Source organism: Labrus bergylta, chromosome 13 (assembly GCF_963930695.1).
Source record: "Labrus bergylta chromosome 13, fLabBer1.1, whole genome shotgun sequence".
NCBI lineage: Eukaryota > Metazoa > Chordata > Actinopteri > Labriformes > Labridae > Labrus > Labrus bergylta.
This window is the reverse complement of record NC_089207.1, coordinates 770,009-788,609: the sequence shown is the minus strand read 5'-3', so window position 1 is coordinate 788,609 and position 18,601 is coordinate 770,009. Positions and strand designations below refer to the sequence as shown.

The 18,601-nt window shown below is 43.1% G+C and overlaps 1 protein-coding gene and 1 pseudogene across 1 annotated transcript; both read left to right on the top strand.

The window, feature by feature from the left end:
- Positions 1-6,529: 6,529 nt before the first annotated feature.
- On the top strand, positions 6,530-8,162 carry LOC136181334 (trace amine-associated receptor 13c-like; annotated as a pseudogene).
- Positions 8,163-13,684: 5,522 nt separating this feature from the next.
- LOC110002565 (trace amine-associated receptor 13c-like) lies at positions 13,685-15,416 on the top strand. The gene is made up of 2 exons (XM_065962319.1): positions 13,685-13,861; positions 14,043-15,416. Exons 1-2 carry the CDS (start codon positions 13,689-13,691, stop codon positions 14,857-14,859), a joined length of 990 nt encoding a protein of 329 aa, XP_065818391.1. The 5' UTR covers positions 13,685-13,688; the 3' UTR covers positions 14,860-15,416.
- Positions 15,417-18,601: the final 3,185 nt, after the last annotated feature.

Genomic DNA, 18,601 nt, shown 5'->3' with positions numbered 1-18,601 from the left:
ATCCAGGCCATCAGTGACTATAAACCCAGAAACTCCACCCCGATAACCACAGATGTCTCCTTCCTGAACGAGCTAAATCACTTTTATGCTCGTTTCGATAGAGACAACAGAGAGACACAGACCACGACCAGACCTCCTGCAGACAACCAGCCCCTCTCACTCACCTCCACAGACGTCCACGCTGCACTGAGCCGGATCAACGCTCAAAAGGCTGCTGGTCCAGACGGCACCCCCGGGCGCGTGCTTAGGGCATGTGCGGAGCAGCTCACTGGGGTTTTTACGGACATCTTCAACCTGTCCCTCGCCCAAGCAGCTGTGCCAGCATGCTTCAAAGCAACCTCCATTGTCCCAGTGCCGAAACACTCCAGCCCGACAGGCCTGAACGACTACCGCCCTGTGGCACTCACACCCATCATAATGAAATGCTTTGAGCGACTGGTCCTAGCACACCTGAAAAACTGCCTCCCACCCACACTGGACCCATTCCAGTTTGCCTACCGCAGCAATAGGAGTACAGAGGATGCAGTCTCCACTGCGCTGCACTCTGTGCTCACTCATCTGGACAATAACAACACATACGCACGAATGCTGTTTGTTGATTTTAGCTCAGCATTCAACTCTGTCATCCCCTCCAAGTTAAACACTAAACTCGGAGACCTGGGCTTCAACACCTCCCTCCGTCACTGGATAATGGACTTTCTGACCAACAGACCCCAGTATGTTAGGTCAGGACACACCTGCTCCACCACCATCACACTCAACACAGGCGTACCACAGGGCTGTGTGCTGAGCCCATTCCTCTACTCCCTCTTCACCCACGACTGCAGACCTGTACATGGATCCAACACCATCATCAAGTTTGCGGACGATACAGCGGTGATTGGCCTCATCAGCAACAACGATGACACGGCCTACAGGGAGGAGGTACAGCATCTGGCCGCCTGGTGTGCTGACAACAACCTGCTCCTCAACACCAGCAAGACGAAGGAGATCATCGTGGCCTTCAGGAGAGAAAGAGGAAGCACGCACAACCCCATTCACATCAACGGGATGGCTGTTGAACGTGTCTCCAGCTTCAAGTTCCTGGGGACCCACATCACAGAGGACCTCTCCTGGTCCACTAACACCTCCAGTCTGGTTAAGAAGGCTCATCAACGCCTCTTTTTCCTGAGGACACTGAAGAGACACCACCTGTCTTCAGCTGTACTGATGAACTTCTACCGCTGTGTGATCGAGAGCATCCTGACCAGCAGTGTCTCAGTCTGGTACGGAAACTGCTCTGTCGCAGACCGTAAGGCGCTACAGCGGGTGGTAAAAACTGCCCAGCGCATCACAAGGTGTCCACTTCCTGCCATTGAGGATGTCCAAAGAACACGCTGTCTGCGGCGAGCTCATGGCATCCTTAAAGACTCCTCCCACCCTGCCCACAGACTGTTTACCCTCCTGCCCTCCGGCAGGCGCTTCAGAAGCCTCCGGACCAGAACCAGCAGACTGAGGAACAGCTTTTTCCCCAGAGCTGTTTCTCTACTGAACTCTACCCCCCGAACTCTGAACTCTGTCTCTCTCTCTCTCTCTCCGCACCCTGCTGACCCCCCTTTCCCCTCCATATCACCTCACACCCATCATCCCCCCACCACTCCTCCTGGTCACACACACACATCTTTCATCCATCTGTATTATTGTATTATAGTATGTTCATATTATGTCCATATTCTTTATATTATCTGTAAACTAGTATAACATGCTCACTGCATCTTAATCTGTATATTATTAGTATAGCATGCTCACTGCATCTTAATCTGTATATTATAATCCTAAGAACACACTTATTTTGTAGCATTACTTATTTATAGCATTTATTTATATTTATTGCATCCCATTAATCCAGCCATCCAGATTTACCTAATAATTCACTTTTTTTGTCTACATCTGTAAATTTTGCAATTACTGTACATAGCACAGAATTACTGTACATAGCACAGACTCTTGCACTCAATTACTGTACATAGCACAGACTCTTGCACTTTCTGCTTATTTGCACTTCTGGTGAGATGCCAAACCTCATTTCGTTACTCTATACTTGTATATGTGTAATGACAATAAAGTTAAATTCTATTCTATTCTAAATTTGCAGAACAGGGCTTGCCATGTTCCACTAAGGGGTGATGTGAAGGGCAGTCACTATGCAAGTAGCTCTCAGGGCAGAGTCTGAGAGAGCATTGTTTATGACCAACCTTAGTTCCTTCAAACGAGACTGGACAACATTGAAAGCTGACTGCAGAAACTCAAAAGCTTCAGCAACAGATGCTGAGCAACAATAGATGATAGTGTCATCAGCATAAAAGTGATACATGCCATTTGACAAATTTTCACACGTTAGTGATATAAATGGAAAATAAAATAGGTCCTATTATCGAACCTTGGGGCACCCCTTTTGAGATTTCTAAAAAGGAAGAGGTGGATCCTGCCATTTGCACGCATTGCGTTCTGTTTGACAGATAGTTGCCAAACCAGGAGGCTGCTTGCTTTGATAAACCAACTTGATGGAGGATTTTGATCAATAATCCGTGATCAACTGTATCGAAGGCCTTTGATAAATCGATAAAGAGAGCTACACAAAATTGCTTACAGTTAATTGTTACAATAATGTCAGTTAAAACCTAAAGAGCAGCTGTAACAGTGCTATGTTTTTTTCTAAAACCTGACTGATACTTAGACAACACATTATTGGCATCCAAAAAATCCTTCAGTTGTTCACTAATGATTTTTTCAAATACTTTTGCCAAAATGCAAAGAACAGCTCAAGTTTATCAGGACCTGCTGATTTCCCGGAGTCCAGTTTCTGTAATGCTCTCTGCACCTCAGTGGTTGACACTGGCAGTGAAAAGGATGAACAGTAAGTTGACTATCAACCTCAGATGCCAGTGACGCATTATCCTGATTTTTGTCGGATTTTAGCAAATCAGGGTGCAAGGAGTCAAATAAAAAGCCAGCTGAAATAAAATGTTCATTAAAACAATTTAGCATGGCTGATTTGTCAGTCAGAATGCAAAACTCTTTGACTAAGTGGGCCGGCACATCACTGGGTGACACGTGGCCAGAAGAAGATTTTATGACTTTCCAAAATTTCTTTGGGTCATTAAGGTTTTTTGTGGTTTCAGAGATGAAATACTCTGATTTGGCCCTCTTAATTAGGGTTGTACATTTATTACGAAGCTGGCGAAAGAGGAGCCAATCAACTGGGGTTTACTATTTCCTTGCCCTGGTCCAGGCAACATCCCTATCTTTAAGTAGATTTCCAATTTCTGTTGAACACCAGGGGTTGTTTCGCCCTTTAACCCTGAATTTGCGAAACGGGGCATGTTTGTCTATTAAAAACAAAAATCTGTCATAAAAATACTTCTACATTGTCAAAGAGAGAAACTCTGGTCCAATCAAAACAAGCCAAATAATGTATAAAAGCTTGCTCATAAAAGTTTTTAAAATCTATTTGAAGAAGCCGAGGCTTGGTTTTGGGAAGTTTGGCATTTCAAACTGTTGCAATGGCACAATGATCACTTAAATCATTTGCAAAACCCCCTATATCGGTATACTTATGAGGGGCATTTGTCAAAATTAGGTCTAGTAGGGTTGATCTTGTGGGTTTAGACAAGTTTAGAGAGTCACAAACAGATCTGAGGCTGTCCGAGGCTGTGGACACCCAATCACAATTTAGATCCCCAACCAAAAGTAGCTCACTGGAATTTAGTCCAGCAACATAGCTAGATAAGGACGACAAGGCTTCCAAACAGGCTGAAGGAGGTCTATAACAACCCAAAACTGAGATAGACTGGCCCTGAGAGAATTCAAGTTTCAGGCCAAGAAGTTCAAATTGCTTGCTGATGGTCACAGATGTTAGGATGGTAGCATGGAACTTAATTTTGACATAAATAGCAACGCCACCACCTTTTCTGAGCCGATCACAACGAAAGACATTGTAACCTTTAATAAAAATATCTTTGTCTGAGACTGACTTACGAAGCCAGGTTTCAGACAATACAAGAATATCAGTATCAGTTGACTGTGTCCAAATTTTAATTAGGTCCAATTTTGGGACAAGGCTCCGAACATTAATATGAATAATACCAAGGCTAGTTCTGGCTCTGAATTCATCAGGTGTAGCAATAGTATTCAGTGCAGGGCCTGGATTTGGTTTAACATTGCCTGAGAGTAAAAGTAGAATAGAATAAAACCTTTTTTCTTTGCATTTAGTGTTGGTACAGAACCATCATTATAATGCTTGAGAAGATCAATAAGTGAGATCTCTGACAATGTGAAATATTTTTTTAAGACAGAGATACACATCAAACAAGGGTAGTTTGCATCTTTCAAAACAGGCAAACGGGAACACAAACATCAATTCACAAAAGGACCAGGTGAGGGTCATGACATTAGGCAGACCCGGAGGCAATGGCCTGTATCCAGGTGCATCAGCACATATTTGAAATATATTTGAATCCAATAGCGAGAACAAAGTGAACAGGTCAAGAAGTAGCTTCATTGTAACAGCCTAAAAGTCAGAGTGGCCAGGAGTCAAAAGTACGAAATGTTCGGGAATGGACAACAGAGAAAGACGAGTGGTAAGTCACCTGCGGTAGCACGCCGGATAGCGTTGTTGGTAGCAGGGCAGCGGGTTCACGCTGCCTGGATGAGGGATAGCAGCCAGCGTGCAGCAGAACGGTGTAGGAGGATCCAGCGGCTAGCAGCTAATCAGCTAACCAACTGCTAGCTCCATAAACAGCAAACTAGCATAGTCTGGAGTCGTCAACAGCAGGAGGATAGCAGGAGGATAGCAGCAGGACCGCAGCGGAGATCAGTTTGGAAACCCGATCAACCAGCGAGGCAGCCAAGAGACCGACAGCCAGCGGCCAACCAACTGCCCGCAGCCCAGTAGCCAGGGACAAAAGACCCACGTAGCCTGGAGGGCAGATCGGCTAGCAGTTAGAAGCTTACCAGCCAACCAACTGCCAGCAGCTCAGCAATCCCGCGGACAGCCAACCCACGAAGCCGGGAGAACCAGGTGTCTAGGTGCCCGGACAGCAGACCCACCGAAAACAGGAGACGCAGCAGACCCCAGCCCGCAACCAACAGCCAATTGACAGCTCGCCGCAGGCAGGCCCAGCAGAGGCACTCCCGCAGGGGATCCAAGGTGGAATATCGCCGGCAACCAGATTATCCACTCTCCAACAGGCGCACTATATAGGCAGGGAATCCAGCTGAACAGCAGGGATTGTACACAGTCCACACGGCTCAGCCAGTTAGTTTGTGAACTGGTGGAGGTGAGAGGCCAGCAGTCGCAAAAAACTTGCAGATCACAATGATGTTTTGTCGATTTGATTAGTTGCTGTTCATAGAGGTGACAGGAGGTATGTGTTCCATACGCAAGCTAAAACTTGAGCAGTAAAAGTTGTTAAAATACACATACATAGACACTGGAATCAGAAGACAAATGTGTGCGCCGCCATCTTGGATTGGTGCACACACACACACTTCAGTTCACCGCTGATTTTCATTAAGTTTATATTCCCTCTGGCCTACCTTATTATATTTGTTGACCAGCTGTCACTTTAATGTTGCCTGAGATAATAATGAACCAGAAAGCTGGATGAAGTTACCTTCAAGCTCGCACGCATTTCTCTCAACATCTTTACCTATGGCTGCCAAACTGTAAATATGATCAGACAGGATGTTTGCTTGCGGTCGACGCAAGAATTGTCCGCGGAGGGAGGGTCAGAGCGCCCAGCCGAGCACCTCCAAGATTTTTGTAACAATGCGGACGAGTTCGTGCCAATCGCGTTGCAATGATTGACTGTAGGGCCCGGAAGTACTTTCTTCAGGCCGTGTTGAGCAATCAGACCGCTCTGACCTCAACAGTATGAAATGACTTAACGTTCGCAGGACCGTGCTCGCCGGCCGCAAGAAGCATGACGGCTCGCATCGAAGATTTACCACCCGCCCCTCCCTGTAAATATTTTTATTGCAGATCTAAATGAATCACACAAATGACCTATTTGGGATCCAAAATGGCAAATGTCGCCCAAAGGTAACAAGTTTGCACCCCTGAAGAAAAAATCGTGCCTCAGATGCGGCAGAAGCCGTGGCACGAGACCTTTCTGTCGGCAGCATCCACCTTTTTTCTATATTGCGGCTCGTAGAGATAGCCACGAACATACAATTCGAGCTCAAGACTTTCAAAATCCGCTTCATCCATATAAGTTTGAAGTTGAAACATACTTTTAGCATACCTTCGTTCTTATCAACTTTATCCACAGAGCCTGTTACTATAGCTACCAAGCAAGATGGCGGACATTGAGTTTCGATTCTGGGAGTGAGGTGATCTGTAATAGGTCTGTAGTTTCAATGGGTGAAGCTACAGCAGCAGAAAAGCAGAAGGGGAGGGAAGAAAGGTGGTGCAAGCAGGAAGAGTAAAGCTAACTTAAGTTCAGATCAGATACAGCTGCAGTCACAAAGCTTTCTCTTCTCTCCTGTGATGGAGACCTTGGAGATAACTGAATTCTGCTTTCCACAACTCCTCAACACCTCCTGTAGACGGGCAATTCATCCTCACTTTGAGGTCATGCTGACTTACATTCTGCTGTCCTTCATCTCTCTGGTCACTGCAGCTCTAAACCTGCTGGTCATCATCTCTATCTCCCACTTCAAGTAGAACAATATTTCATACATCATGGAAGTATTAGACAATAAAAATTATAATTGTGTGATGTTTAAGAGTGAGGAACACTCATTTTTTTGTATTATGTTTTTTCCACTTTAATCTTTGCTGATCAGTTTTTTCTGAATACTAGACACTGCAAATAATAACGATCATTTTGCTGCTTTCCTCCCCAGGCAACTTCATACCCCTACCAACTTCCTCCTCCTCTCTCTGGCTATCTCAGATTTCTTCATTGGCCTCCTCATGATATTTCAAATTATGCTCATCGATGGCTGCTGGTTGCTTGGTGACCTCATATGTACTCTGTATCAGTATATAGCATATATTGTTGTATCTGCTTCCGTAGGAACCATGGTACTCATATCTATTGATCGCTATGTGGCTATTTGTCATCCTCTTCATTACCCCAGGAAAGTCTCTCTAAAAAGAGTTCAAGTCTGTGTCTGTCTGTGTTGGATCTGTTCTGTGATCTTTCAGAGTCTGGTTTTGAAGGATATCCTGGAACAGCCAGGCAGGTATCATTCCTGTGTTGGAGAGTGTATATTTTTTATTAACTACATTGCAGGAATTGCAGATCTAATTTTTACATTTATTCTTCCCATCACTGTTATTGTTGTTTTGTACTTGAGAGTATTTGTGGTGGCTGTGTCTCAGGCCCGGGCAATACGCTCTCACGTTGAAGCTGTCACACTGCAGCAATCAACGAGATTAGCTGCCAAAAGATCTGAAATGAAAGCAGCCAGGACTCTTGGTATTGTCGTGATTGTCTTTCTGATATGTCTCTGCCCATATTATTGTGTCGCTCTAACAGGCCAAGATAACCTGCTCAATGCATCATCTGCTACTTTTGTTCTATGTTTGGCATATTTTAACTCTTGTCTTAACCCTGTGATCTATGCCTTTTTTTACCCTTGGTTTAGAAAATCAATAAGACTCATTGTCACATTGAAAATGCTGCAGCCAAACTCGTGTAATGCTCAAGTCCTGTAGAGGACAGTAAGTCAAGTAAATCAAACTTTGAATTTTAGATACCAAACATTTATTTTCTGCATTGTGCTTCAATTGAATCGATGTGTGTCCTCTTTGCTCGGTGATATAATATGAATCCAGTCTTGTGTTCCATACCCCCCCATATTTTCTCTAGCTGTATAAAAGCATTTTATGTATATTTCATGAGTAGTTTTGAATGACATTATGGTATTTTAATGAGATCAAATATGTGACACATGGTCATGCAGTAAAGAATTTACCTTATTTTTGTTTGACTGGAATCTTGATTTTGATAAATAGAGGGGCCCGTTCAACCTTATTAGTCCAGGTCTGGATGTTGGAATACTTTTGGGAAGCTACAGAGAAGTAAAAACATCGCTTGGCTGGGGATGTTTTAAGTGGTGGAGGAGAACCCCTGACCAAAACTTTTAATAAACAGGCTGTAAAAAATAACACTTTGAGGAGCACCTGACTTCGCTGTTACAGTTTTCCAGTCTCAGATGTAGGACTGGGAGATTACTTGAGGTACTTGGATGGTGGTGTTCATTTTTTAAAAGTTAGGCTGTTTGATGCAATACCCAACTCATTTCTAAACATAAAAAGCCACTGTGTCCAGTCCTCAGAACATTATAACTTCTCAGTCTGAGTGGCTTTAATTTTTGTTTCTCTACTGCAGAGTTGTGATAATCTGCTGCCAAAGACACAGGATTTCCTGTTATGATGCTTTCTTAATAAAGATAAAAGATAAAGATAAAGATAAACTTTATTGATCCCCCATGGGGGAAATTTTTGCGTTCCAACATAATTCTAAAAGGAGAATTTTATTATGATTTGTTTTGTATAATTTGTATTTTGTCTGTTACTTTACCTTGTCTTTAATCTGCTGGTAGTATATTTTTTACATTTTATTTTATTTTTATCTCGTACATTGCTGCTGGGCTGTTTGTCACCAACATAACTCGTTGTATTGCATCCAATGAAAATAAAGTGTCTTATGTCTGATGTCTTAAAATTATATGTGTATCATTAAATTACCTGAGCTCTAGCGGAGCTGCTTTTAGCTGAGATTTGCAAGAACACTGAAGGGAGTAACAGTATTTAAAGCCACTCTTTTGTCCACTAGTCAGAGCTACAGTCTGTTTCTTTTTATAAACTTTGACTTAAGACAAGTAAATCATTGATCTAAACCAGGGATGTCAGAGTTATAATGGGTTGAGGGCCTGATTTATCATTCAGACCTCATGGGGGGCCGGACATTTTTTTCCGTCCCAACATCAGTATAATTCAAGAAACATGGATATATCATCTTCGAGCTGATTTATTAACAGAAGTGCAAACAACAACAAATCTGAACAAGTCAGACAAAAAACATACTTTCCCTGCAATATTTTCCAAAAAGATACAGTTTCAATAAATTATAAAATAAAACTTATGGTATGTTTGATTGATTGCAGGTAACACACACATTTTTGTGCTTGGAAACTGCAATTTTGCATATGAAAACAATAAGAACATACAACAGTAAGAGTGACAAGTGGCCTTTAACAAGAGGCAGAGTGTTGTATCGAACACAGAAGTGTAAACATTAAGTATAATTTGTATTTATGCATTTGTAATAACGTAACTACATATTTTAAATATATACAGTCAGAAGAGAGAGAGAGGGAGAGAGAGAGAGGAAGAGGGAGACACTTTCTGTCTTTCACCAGCCTGTCAACATCAGGTGCTAGTTTTTGAGCAGTGTTTATCTTCATTAAATCATTCAGATGTGTGTGTGCCAGCTGATTGCGCAGTTTCAACTTATCTAGGTTCCTCATGGAGAAAGCCTGCTGGCATAAATAAGTTGTCCCAAACATACAGAGTATCTTTGACGCAAATGTCGTCATCCTCGGGTAGTTCAACACCAGGCATTGATAAAAGGATTCCAAACCAACCGTTGCAAATTTATCCTTCAACGGGGCTCTGCACTGCAGTTCAGTCAGTTCCATTTGTAGTTCCTCTGTCACATCTATTGCATGTGTGTTGAACGGAGAGCAAAAAAGTGTGAAATCCTTCTCCAGCTCAGTGAACACAGTAAATCAACTCTGAAACTCGCGCATGAGTCCTGACAGTGAGTTTTTGTACGTGTCAATACTTTTGTTATCAGCAGAGAGAGATTTAAGGCAAGGAAAGTGCACTGGGTTGCGCTGTGATAGCTGCGTCTCCCATTGGGCCAGTTTCAATTGGAAAGCACAAACGCTGTCATAGTACTCTGTCACAAGTTTGTTGCGCCCCTGCATGTTAACATTCAACACATTCAAATGTCCTGTAATGTCCACCAAAAAGGCAAGATCGGTAACCCAGCATGGCTCATCCAGCTCTGCCACTAGCTTTCCTTTATGCACCATGAATTGGGAGATATCAGTGCGCAACTCGAAGAAGCGCTTGAGCACTGCTCCTCGGCTCAACCAACGGACCTCTGTGTGATATGGCAGACCGTGCGTAAAATCGTGCTCAGATAAAAGAGCATCAAACTGTTGGTGATAGGGTTAGGTTAGGGTTTGTATAACAACACGCCTGACGTGGTCCATTTTCAGACTCTTACTGCATAATGCTTCTCGATGTAATACACAGTGAAAGTTCCAAAACAGTTTCCCTGGGTTAACAGCCCGAACTTTGTCCCTGAGTTTTCCAACCATATCAGCCTTTTTGCCAACCATAGATGGTGCTCCATCAGTGGCAACACTCAATGCGTGGCTCCAGTCCACCTCCAGACTATCCAGCGCTCCGACAAGGCTGGCAAAGACATCGTTCGCAGTGGTAGTGTCGGTCATTGGCACCAAACCCACAAACTCCTTTGTGACACATAAAGATGAATCCACTCCACGTATAAATATCCCTAATTAGGCGACATCAGTCACGTCTGTGCTTTCATCGATAGCAATAGAGAAGGCAATAAAGGACTTGACTCTCTCCTTAAACTGCCTGTCCAAATCCCCAGCAAGATCCCCGATTCTCTCAGCCACAGTATTTCTTGACAAGCTAATGTTCGCTAAAGCTTGTCATTTCTCAGGGCACACCAGCTCAGCTGCCTTCAGCATGCATGTTTGTACGAATTCACCGTCTGCGAACGCCTTGGCGATTTCACATGCAATAACATAGCTGGCTTTGACCGCTCCTTCGTGTGTCTCTCGGCTTTTGATAAACACAGACTGTTGCTTTTGCAGATATGATGCTAGATCATTCACCTTTTACGTTCGGAGTTGTCCTGTGTACTTGTTGTATCTTTCAGCATGCGTCTCGTAGTGTCGTTTGATGTTAAAGTCTTTTGCCACAGCAACTTGTTTTGAGACATATAGGCTTCCCATTAATCTCACAAAATAAATAATTCTCCTTCCATCTGTCTTGAAATAATCTGCATTCAGCATCAACTTTTCTCTTTTTAGAAAGCATATTTGTTTGAGCTAACTTCATAGACTGGAAAAAAGAATGCAGTAGCAAGAATGCGCGACAATTTAAGAAAAATGATATTTACTTCCGTCACTTAAAATAAGCATGCAACTTTATTGAATATTAACACCTTACTTTGCCAAACACTCGCAAAATATATTACAACTGCGCAAAATGGTTTCTTAAAATATTTTGATTAAAAAATAAATCTCGTAATTTTTTTTCAAAATTTCCCATGTACCCAAAACGCCTCGTAGGCCGCGGGCTGTACGCCTGACATCCCTGGTCTAAACACATGTTCAGCATGTAGAATCGTGATGCAAAACCGTGCTGCGCTGGGCTAAAGTAATCATTAGTCTATGATACTTTTATTTACCTCTAACTGTTGCCAGTAGGTTGCGCAATCTGTGTGGCCTCGTGTGTGCACTACAACCAAACGCCCCTGTTTAAAGCGGTGATGATGGTATCAAAAAACCAATGTCGTGTCAGAATATAATACTAGTGGTATTGATAGTGGTGGTTTACTGCCCACCTCTAGTTACTAACCATTTGCCTTTTTGCTATGTGGCTATTATGTAGCTGACCAAGAGAGGCATGCAGACATGGCAGAAACGATTTAACATTTTGTGACAAACGGTGGATATACAATTGTATCATTAGTTGTGTGTATTGTTACTTCCCTAGAAGTGACTGAGGTTCCTGCTAGGGGTGTAACAATCCATTGTATCTGGGGAGATACATGGTTTGGTTGAGCAATGATTCAAACAAATCTACTGAAGGTCAAAACATCGATCTAGATCTTCATCCCTCCAGTGAACTCTGGGTCTACCCCGGGGTCTCCTCCCAGTTGAGTGTACGCGGAAAATCTCCAAAGGGAGGCGTCCAGGAGGCATCCTAATCAGATTCCCGAACCACCTAACTGACTCCTTTCAAAGTGAAGGAGTAGTGGCTCTACTCCGAGCTCCTCTCAAATGTCTCATCTCAACCTTTCTCCAAAGCTGAGCCCAGCCACCTTCCAGAGGAAACTTTTTTCGGCCACTTGTATCCACAATTTATTCTTTTGATCACTACCCATAGCTCATGACCATAGGTGAACAATAGAGATCGGATGGCTCATAGCAACGGCCCCGGGACCCCATATTCCCGTAGAACCGCCCACATGGGGGGACCAAGGGACATGGTCATAAGTCTTCTCCAAGTCCACAAAACACATGTAGAATGGATGAGCAAATTCCCATGCCCCCCCCAAGAAGCCCTACATGGGTAAAGAGCTGGTCCACTGTCCCATGGCCAGGACTGAATCCACATTGTTCCTCCTGTATCCGAGGTTCGACCACGGGTCGTAGCCTCCTTTTCAACACCCTAGAGTAAAGATTCACCAGAAGGCTGAGAAATGTGATACCCCGATAATTGGAGCACACCCTCTTGTCCCCCTTTTTAAAATGGGAACCACCACACTCATCTTCCACTCCACAGGCACTGTCCCAGATTTCCACGCTACATTGAAGAGGTGTGTTAGCCAAGAAAGCCCAACAATGTCCAGAGCCTTTAGCATCTCGGGGCGAATCTCATTCACACCTGGCGCCTTGCCACTGCGGAGCTTTTCAACTGCCTCGGTGACCTCTGCCAAGGTTAGTGGTAAGGCTTTCTCTTGATCTTCAGACTGCCTCCTCTTCAGAGGACGGGCTGTGTGGGTTCAGGAGTTCTTCAAAGTATTCCTTCCGATGTCTCCACCCCTTCCTGAGTCTTCTAACAGTTTGGCAGAACTTTCTTGAGGCTAAACACAAGTACTTCTCCATAGCTTCCCAAAAGTATGCCATCATCCAAGGTATTCAATTTGAAGTTGACCAGGTAAAGTCATCCATTACCTGTCAGCTGCCTCTGGAGACAGAAGAGGTTCATTCAATGCCATTGTCTATCAGCATATTTCTTGTTGTCCACCACGATAGGCCCCAATGGCCTCCTTGCCACAACTCCAAGCAGCTATTTCAAAAATGGAGTATGGGAACAACATACTATCTAAGGAAGGCAGATCCATTCAGGAGGGCGGCCAGGAGTTTTTAGCCTGGCCACCAATGGGGAAACAGAGGCAGGTGTGGGCCAGGTCCATGACCGGGACACAGGATTTGGCAGAGCCTCTGATGAGGACACAGGAATGAGCAGGGCATCAGACGGGAACAAAGAATTGGGCAGGGCCTCCTGCAGGGCCAGTTCAGTTCATTCTATCCGGTTATGAAACAAAGAGTGGGATCCAAATCAGAGAACAAAAAAAGATTTATTTTAACAAAAGGCAAAAATGGCAAACAAAAACATACTTTGTTTCTAATGCAAACAAAGTCCAAAAAGTCCAACAAAATCTGTCTTATTGCCATAGGAAGACATACACATATACAACAGGCATCCTCATCATTAAGAAAGGCAAGCAAAGAATGCATACAAACCATTGATTCCCATAGAGAGAACAAGAGCAATAGAGACAGGGCGGGCGGGGAAGATAGAAATAGTGACTTCAATAAGAAGCTTCAGTCAAGAGCTGCTTCTCTTCTCTCCTGTGATGGAGACCTTGGAGATAACTGAACCATGCTTTCCACAACTCCTCAACACCTCCTGTAGACGGGCAATTCGTCCTCACTTTGAGGTCATGCTGACTTACATTCTGCTGTCCTTCATTTCTCTGGTCACTGCAGCTCTAAACCTGCTGGTCATCATCTCTATCTCCCACTTCAAGTAGAACAATATTTCATACATCATGGAAGTATTAGATAGTAAACAAAATGTTTTTTATGTTTAAGAGTAACAGCGTAATTCTAAATATTATGTTTTTTCCACTTTAATCTTTGCTGATCAGTTTTTTCTGAATACTAGACACTGCAAATAATAACGATCATTTTGCTGCTTTCCTCCCCAGGCAACTTCATACCCCTACTAACTTCCTCCTCCTCTCTCTGGCTATCTCAGATTTCTTCGTTGGCCTCCTCATGATATTTCAAATTATGCTCATCGATGGCTGCTGGTTGCTTGGTGACCTCATATGTACTCTGTATCAGTATATAGCATATATTGTTACTTCTTCCTCAGTTGGAACCATGGTACTCATATCTATTGATCGCTATGTGGCTATTTGTCATCCTCTTCATTACACCAGGAAAGTCTCTCTAAAAAGAGTTCAAGTCTGTGTCTGTCTGTGTTGGATCTGTTCTGTGATCTTTCAGAGTCTGCTTTTGAAGGATATCCTGGAACAGCAAGGCAGGTATCATTCCTGTGTTGGAGAGTGTATATTTTTTGTCAACTACATTGCAGGAATTGCAGATCTAATTTTAACATTTATTCTTTCCATCACTGTTATTGTTGTTTTGTACTTGAGAGTATTTGTGGTGGCTGTGACTCAGGCTCGGGCAATACGCTCTCACGTTGAAGCTGTCACACTGCAGCATTCATTGAAAATTACTGCGATAAAATCTGAGCTAAAAGCAGCCAGGACTCTTGGTATTGTCGTGATTGTCTTTCTGATATGTTTCTGCCCATATTTTTGTGTCGCTCTAACAGGTCAAGATAACCTGCTCAATGCATCATCTGCTGCTTTTGTTCTATGTTTGGTATATTTGAACTCTTGTCTTAACCCTGTGATCTATGCCTTTTTTTACCCTTGGTTTAGAAAATCAATAAGACTCATTGTCACACTGAAGATACTGCAGCCAAACTCATGTAATGCTCAAGTCCTGTAGAGGACAGTAAGTCAAGTAAATCAAACATTGAATTTTAGATACCAAACATTTATTTTCTGCATTGTGCTTCAATTGAATTCTTCAATGTGTGTCCTCTTTGCCCTGTGATATAATATGAATCCATTCTTGTTTTCTGTGTTGCATATTTTGACTTTTTTGTGTGTGGATTTATACACATGCAGACTTGAATAGTTATTGTGTTTCTGCTTTACTTTAGCCCTCCATACTTTCTCTAGCTGTATAAAAGCATTTGATGTATATTTCATGAGTAGTTTTGAATGACATTATGGGATTGTAATGAGATCAAATATGTGACACATGGTCATGCAGTAAAGAATTTACCTTATTTTTGTTTTACTGGAATCTTGATTTTGATAAATAGAGGGGTTGGGACAAAACGGCCTAACGATAGAGAGAGAGAGAGAGAGAGAGCTGCTGTCCTGCTTAGATTACTTTATGTTTGGAATCTCAAATTGAAAATGGTGAACTAAACATGCATAGTATGTGGTTTTAAGGTAATCATGGGCCATCGATGTTTAATGATAATGAAAAACATTAAAAACAGGATCTTAAAGAAAAGATTGAGTATCTGTCATTTTTATAATCTTCTCAGCACTCACAGATCAGGCAGGAATAGAACAAGCCTTTTTTCTCTTGAAACATGTCAAGTGGATTTCATCACCATATTTTAAGTTGGCAGTTCATTGATAAAATGTTACTCCAAAAAAAGATAAGAGATGTGCTGATGTGCTGTTTGTTTATTTTGGCAGGGACAGTGTACAGCCAATTAGCTGTACCAGAGTTAGCTATAAGCTAATTTACATCTGTTTTCCCTGAGCAGGAGACAGAGACAACGTCTCTGTGAAGAAACAAACATACACTTACAACATCGTCACAACAGTGAGACAGTACACAACCACTGAACAATGACATGACACTAGTTCACAGTAAAATTCACACATAATATCAAAACAATAATAGGCTAAGAGCACTTCACTTTAAAAAACTACACAAAAAAAACAGCTATACCGCAACATATATCTTCAATATATCACAACAACAAAGCCATAATAACATACTGTCTCAATACACAACAACATTATCAAACAGAGTTCATGAAAATGTGTTTGTGTGATGAAGACATGATTGAGTTTATTTGAGCCATGATTTGATTTTAAATTTAAATTCAGCAAAGCTGCTGCACTCTCATAGATCCTGTGTTCTATCCTGTGAGGTGTAATTTTTAACATTTATTTTATGGTTTGCATGATTTCATTTATCCTGTCATCATACTTTTTTTTTAATCTAAGCTCAGTGACTTTGATAAGAAAAACCACAAATGCATTTCAGTCTTCACAGAAAGTTTCACTTTTTGGACTTTGTTTACATTTGAAACAAAATAAGTTTTTTTGGCACATTTTGCCTTTTGTGAAAATAAATATGTTGTGTTCTCTGAAATTGGGGCCCCCACCTCGTTTTTCAATAACATGACAGAATGAACTGAGCATATAATTGATCTGGTAGATTTGTGAGCGAGTGTGTGAGCATTCCGGCTTCCCAAAGAATTGGCCTCCAAAGCTCCCTAGAGCCTTGGCACCCAAAGTTCGGAGTGACCCTGCCCCTGTGTTCACCAGAAACCCTGCCCTTGTGCTTCTCAGTCACTCTGACTTTGTACTCTCTAGTATCTAAGCCTCCCTGTGCCCCAGAGCCTCAGCCTCCCCGTGCCCTCTGTTCTGGCAGCGCATTGTCTGCCTCTGTTTCAGCTGAGTAACTTTTGCTGTCCGTTCCCAACAAACGCTTCTGCTCGCTCTTCCTCCAGAGCACCTCTGCATCCCTTATCCTGCTAAGCTTCTCCGCACCCCTGTTTTTGCTGACAGCCACTCCTGTGTCCTCGTTGGAGGTTCTGCCAAATCCTGTGTACTCATCATGGACCTGGCCTACAGCTGCTGTTTCTCCATCGGTGGCCAGGCTGAAAACTCCTGGCCACCTTTCTGAATTGATCTGCCTTTCTTGTAGGCCTCCTGGCTGCCCCCTGAACTGATCTGCCTGTCTGGTCAGCCTCTGGGTCGCCCTTCCTGCTGACGTAACAAACTGTCTTGGCCTAATGCATTACCTTTAGGCCATCCGCCTGATAGTTCCCGCTCTTCCTCTTTCCTGCCACATGGTTGCCACTTGAACAATTTTACCTCCTGAACTCTTTCCCTGACTCTTTTGTGCATACCATGAAAATGTTGGCACATGTAGCCTAGTGCAAATGGTCTGTGTTCACAGCCTTCATTTTTGAAGCAGCTGCTTGGAGTTTTGGCAAGGAGCCATTGGCGCCTATAGTGGTGGATCACTATAAATATGCGGATATACGCTGTCTTAAAATTATACACGTACCATTAAATTAACTGAGCATTAGCGGAGCTGCTTTTAGCTGAGATTTGCAAGAACACTGAAGGGAGTAACAGTATTTAAAGCCACTCTTTTGTCCACTAGTCAGAGCTACAGTGTGTTTCTTTTTATAAACTTTGACTGAAGACAAGTAAATCATTGGTCTAAACACATGTTCAGCATGTAAACTCGTGATGCAAAACCGTGCTGCGCTGGGCTAAAGTAATCATTAGTCTATGATACTTTTATTTACCTCTAACTGTTGCCAGTAGGTTGCGCAATCTGTGTGGCCTCGTGTGTGCACTACAACCAAACGCCCCTGTTTAAAGCGGTGATGATGGTATCAAAAAACCAATGTCGTGTCAGAATATAATACTAGTGGTATTGATAGTGGTGGTTTACTGCCCACCTCTAGTTACTAACCATTTGCCTTTTTGCTATGTGGCTATTATGTAGCTGACCAAGAGAGGCATGCAGACATGGCAGAAACGATTTAACATTTTGTGACAAAAGGTGGATATACAATTGTATCATTAGTTGTGTGTATTGTTACTTCCCTAGAAGTGACTGAGGTTCCTGCTAGGGGTGTAACAATCCATTCTATCTGGGGAGATACATGGTTTGGTTGAGCAATGATTCAAACAAATCTACTGAAGGTCAAAACATCGATCTAGATCTTCATCCCTCCAGTGAACTCTGGGTCTACCCCGGGGTCTCCTCCCAGTTGAGCGTGCCCAGAAAACATCCAAAGGGAGGCGTCCAGGAGGCATCCTAATCAGATTCCCGAACCACCTAACTGACTCCTTTCAAAGTGAAGGAGTAGTGGCTCTACTCCGAGCTCCTCTCAAATGTCTCATCTCAACCTTTCTCCAAAGCTGAGCCCAGCCACCTTCCAGAGGAAACTTATTTCGGCCACTTGTATCCGCAATTTATTCTTTTGGTCACTACCCATAGCTCATGACCATAGGTGAACAATAGAGATCGGATGGCTCATAGCAATGGCCCCGGGACCCCATATTCCCGTAGAACCGCCCACATGGGGGGACCAAGGGACATGGTCATAAGTCTTCTCCAAGTCCACAAAACACATGTAGATTGGATGAGCAAATTCCCATGCCCCCCCCCCCCAAGAAGCCCTACATGGGTAAAGAGCTGGTCCACTGTCCCATGGCCAGGACTGAATCCACATTGTTCCTCCTGTATCCGAGGTTCGACCACGGGTCGTAGCCTCCTTTTCAACACCCTAGAGTAAAGATTCACCAGAAGGCTGAGAAATGTGATACCCCGATAATTGGAGCACACCCTCTTGTCCCCCTTTTTAAAATGGGAACCACCACACTCATCTTCCACTCCAGGGATTAGACCA

Bases quoted from the DNA above. Each gene is read 5' to 3' on its own strand.
- LOC110002565 (XM_065962319.1), top strand. From the start codon at position 13,689: ATGGAGACCTTGGAGATAACTGAACCATGCTTTCCACAACTCCTCAAC. The intron at 13,862-14,042 runs GTAGAACAATAT...TTTCCTCCCCAG, and splicing joins ATCTCTATCTCCCACTTCAA to GCAACTTCATACCCCTACTA.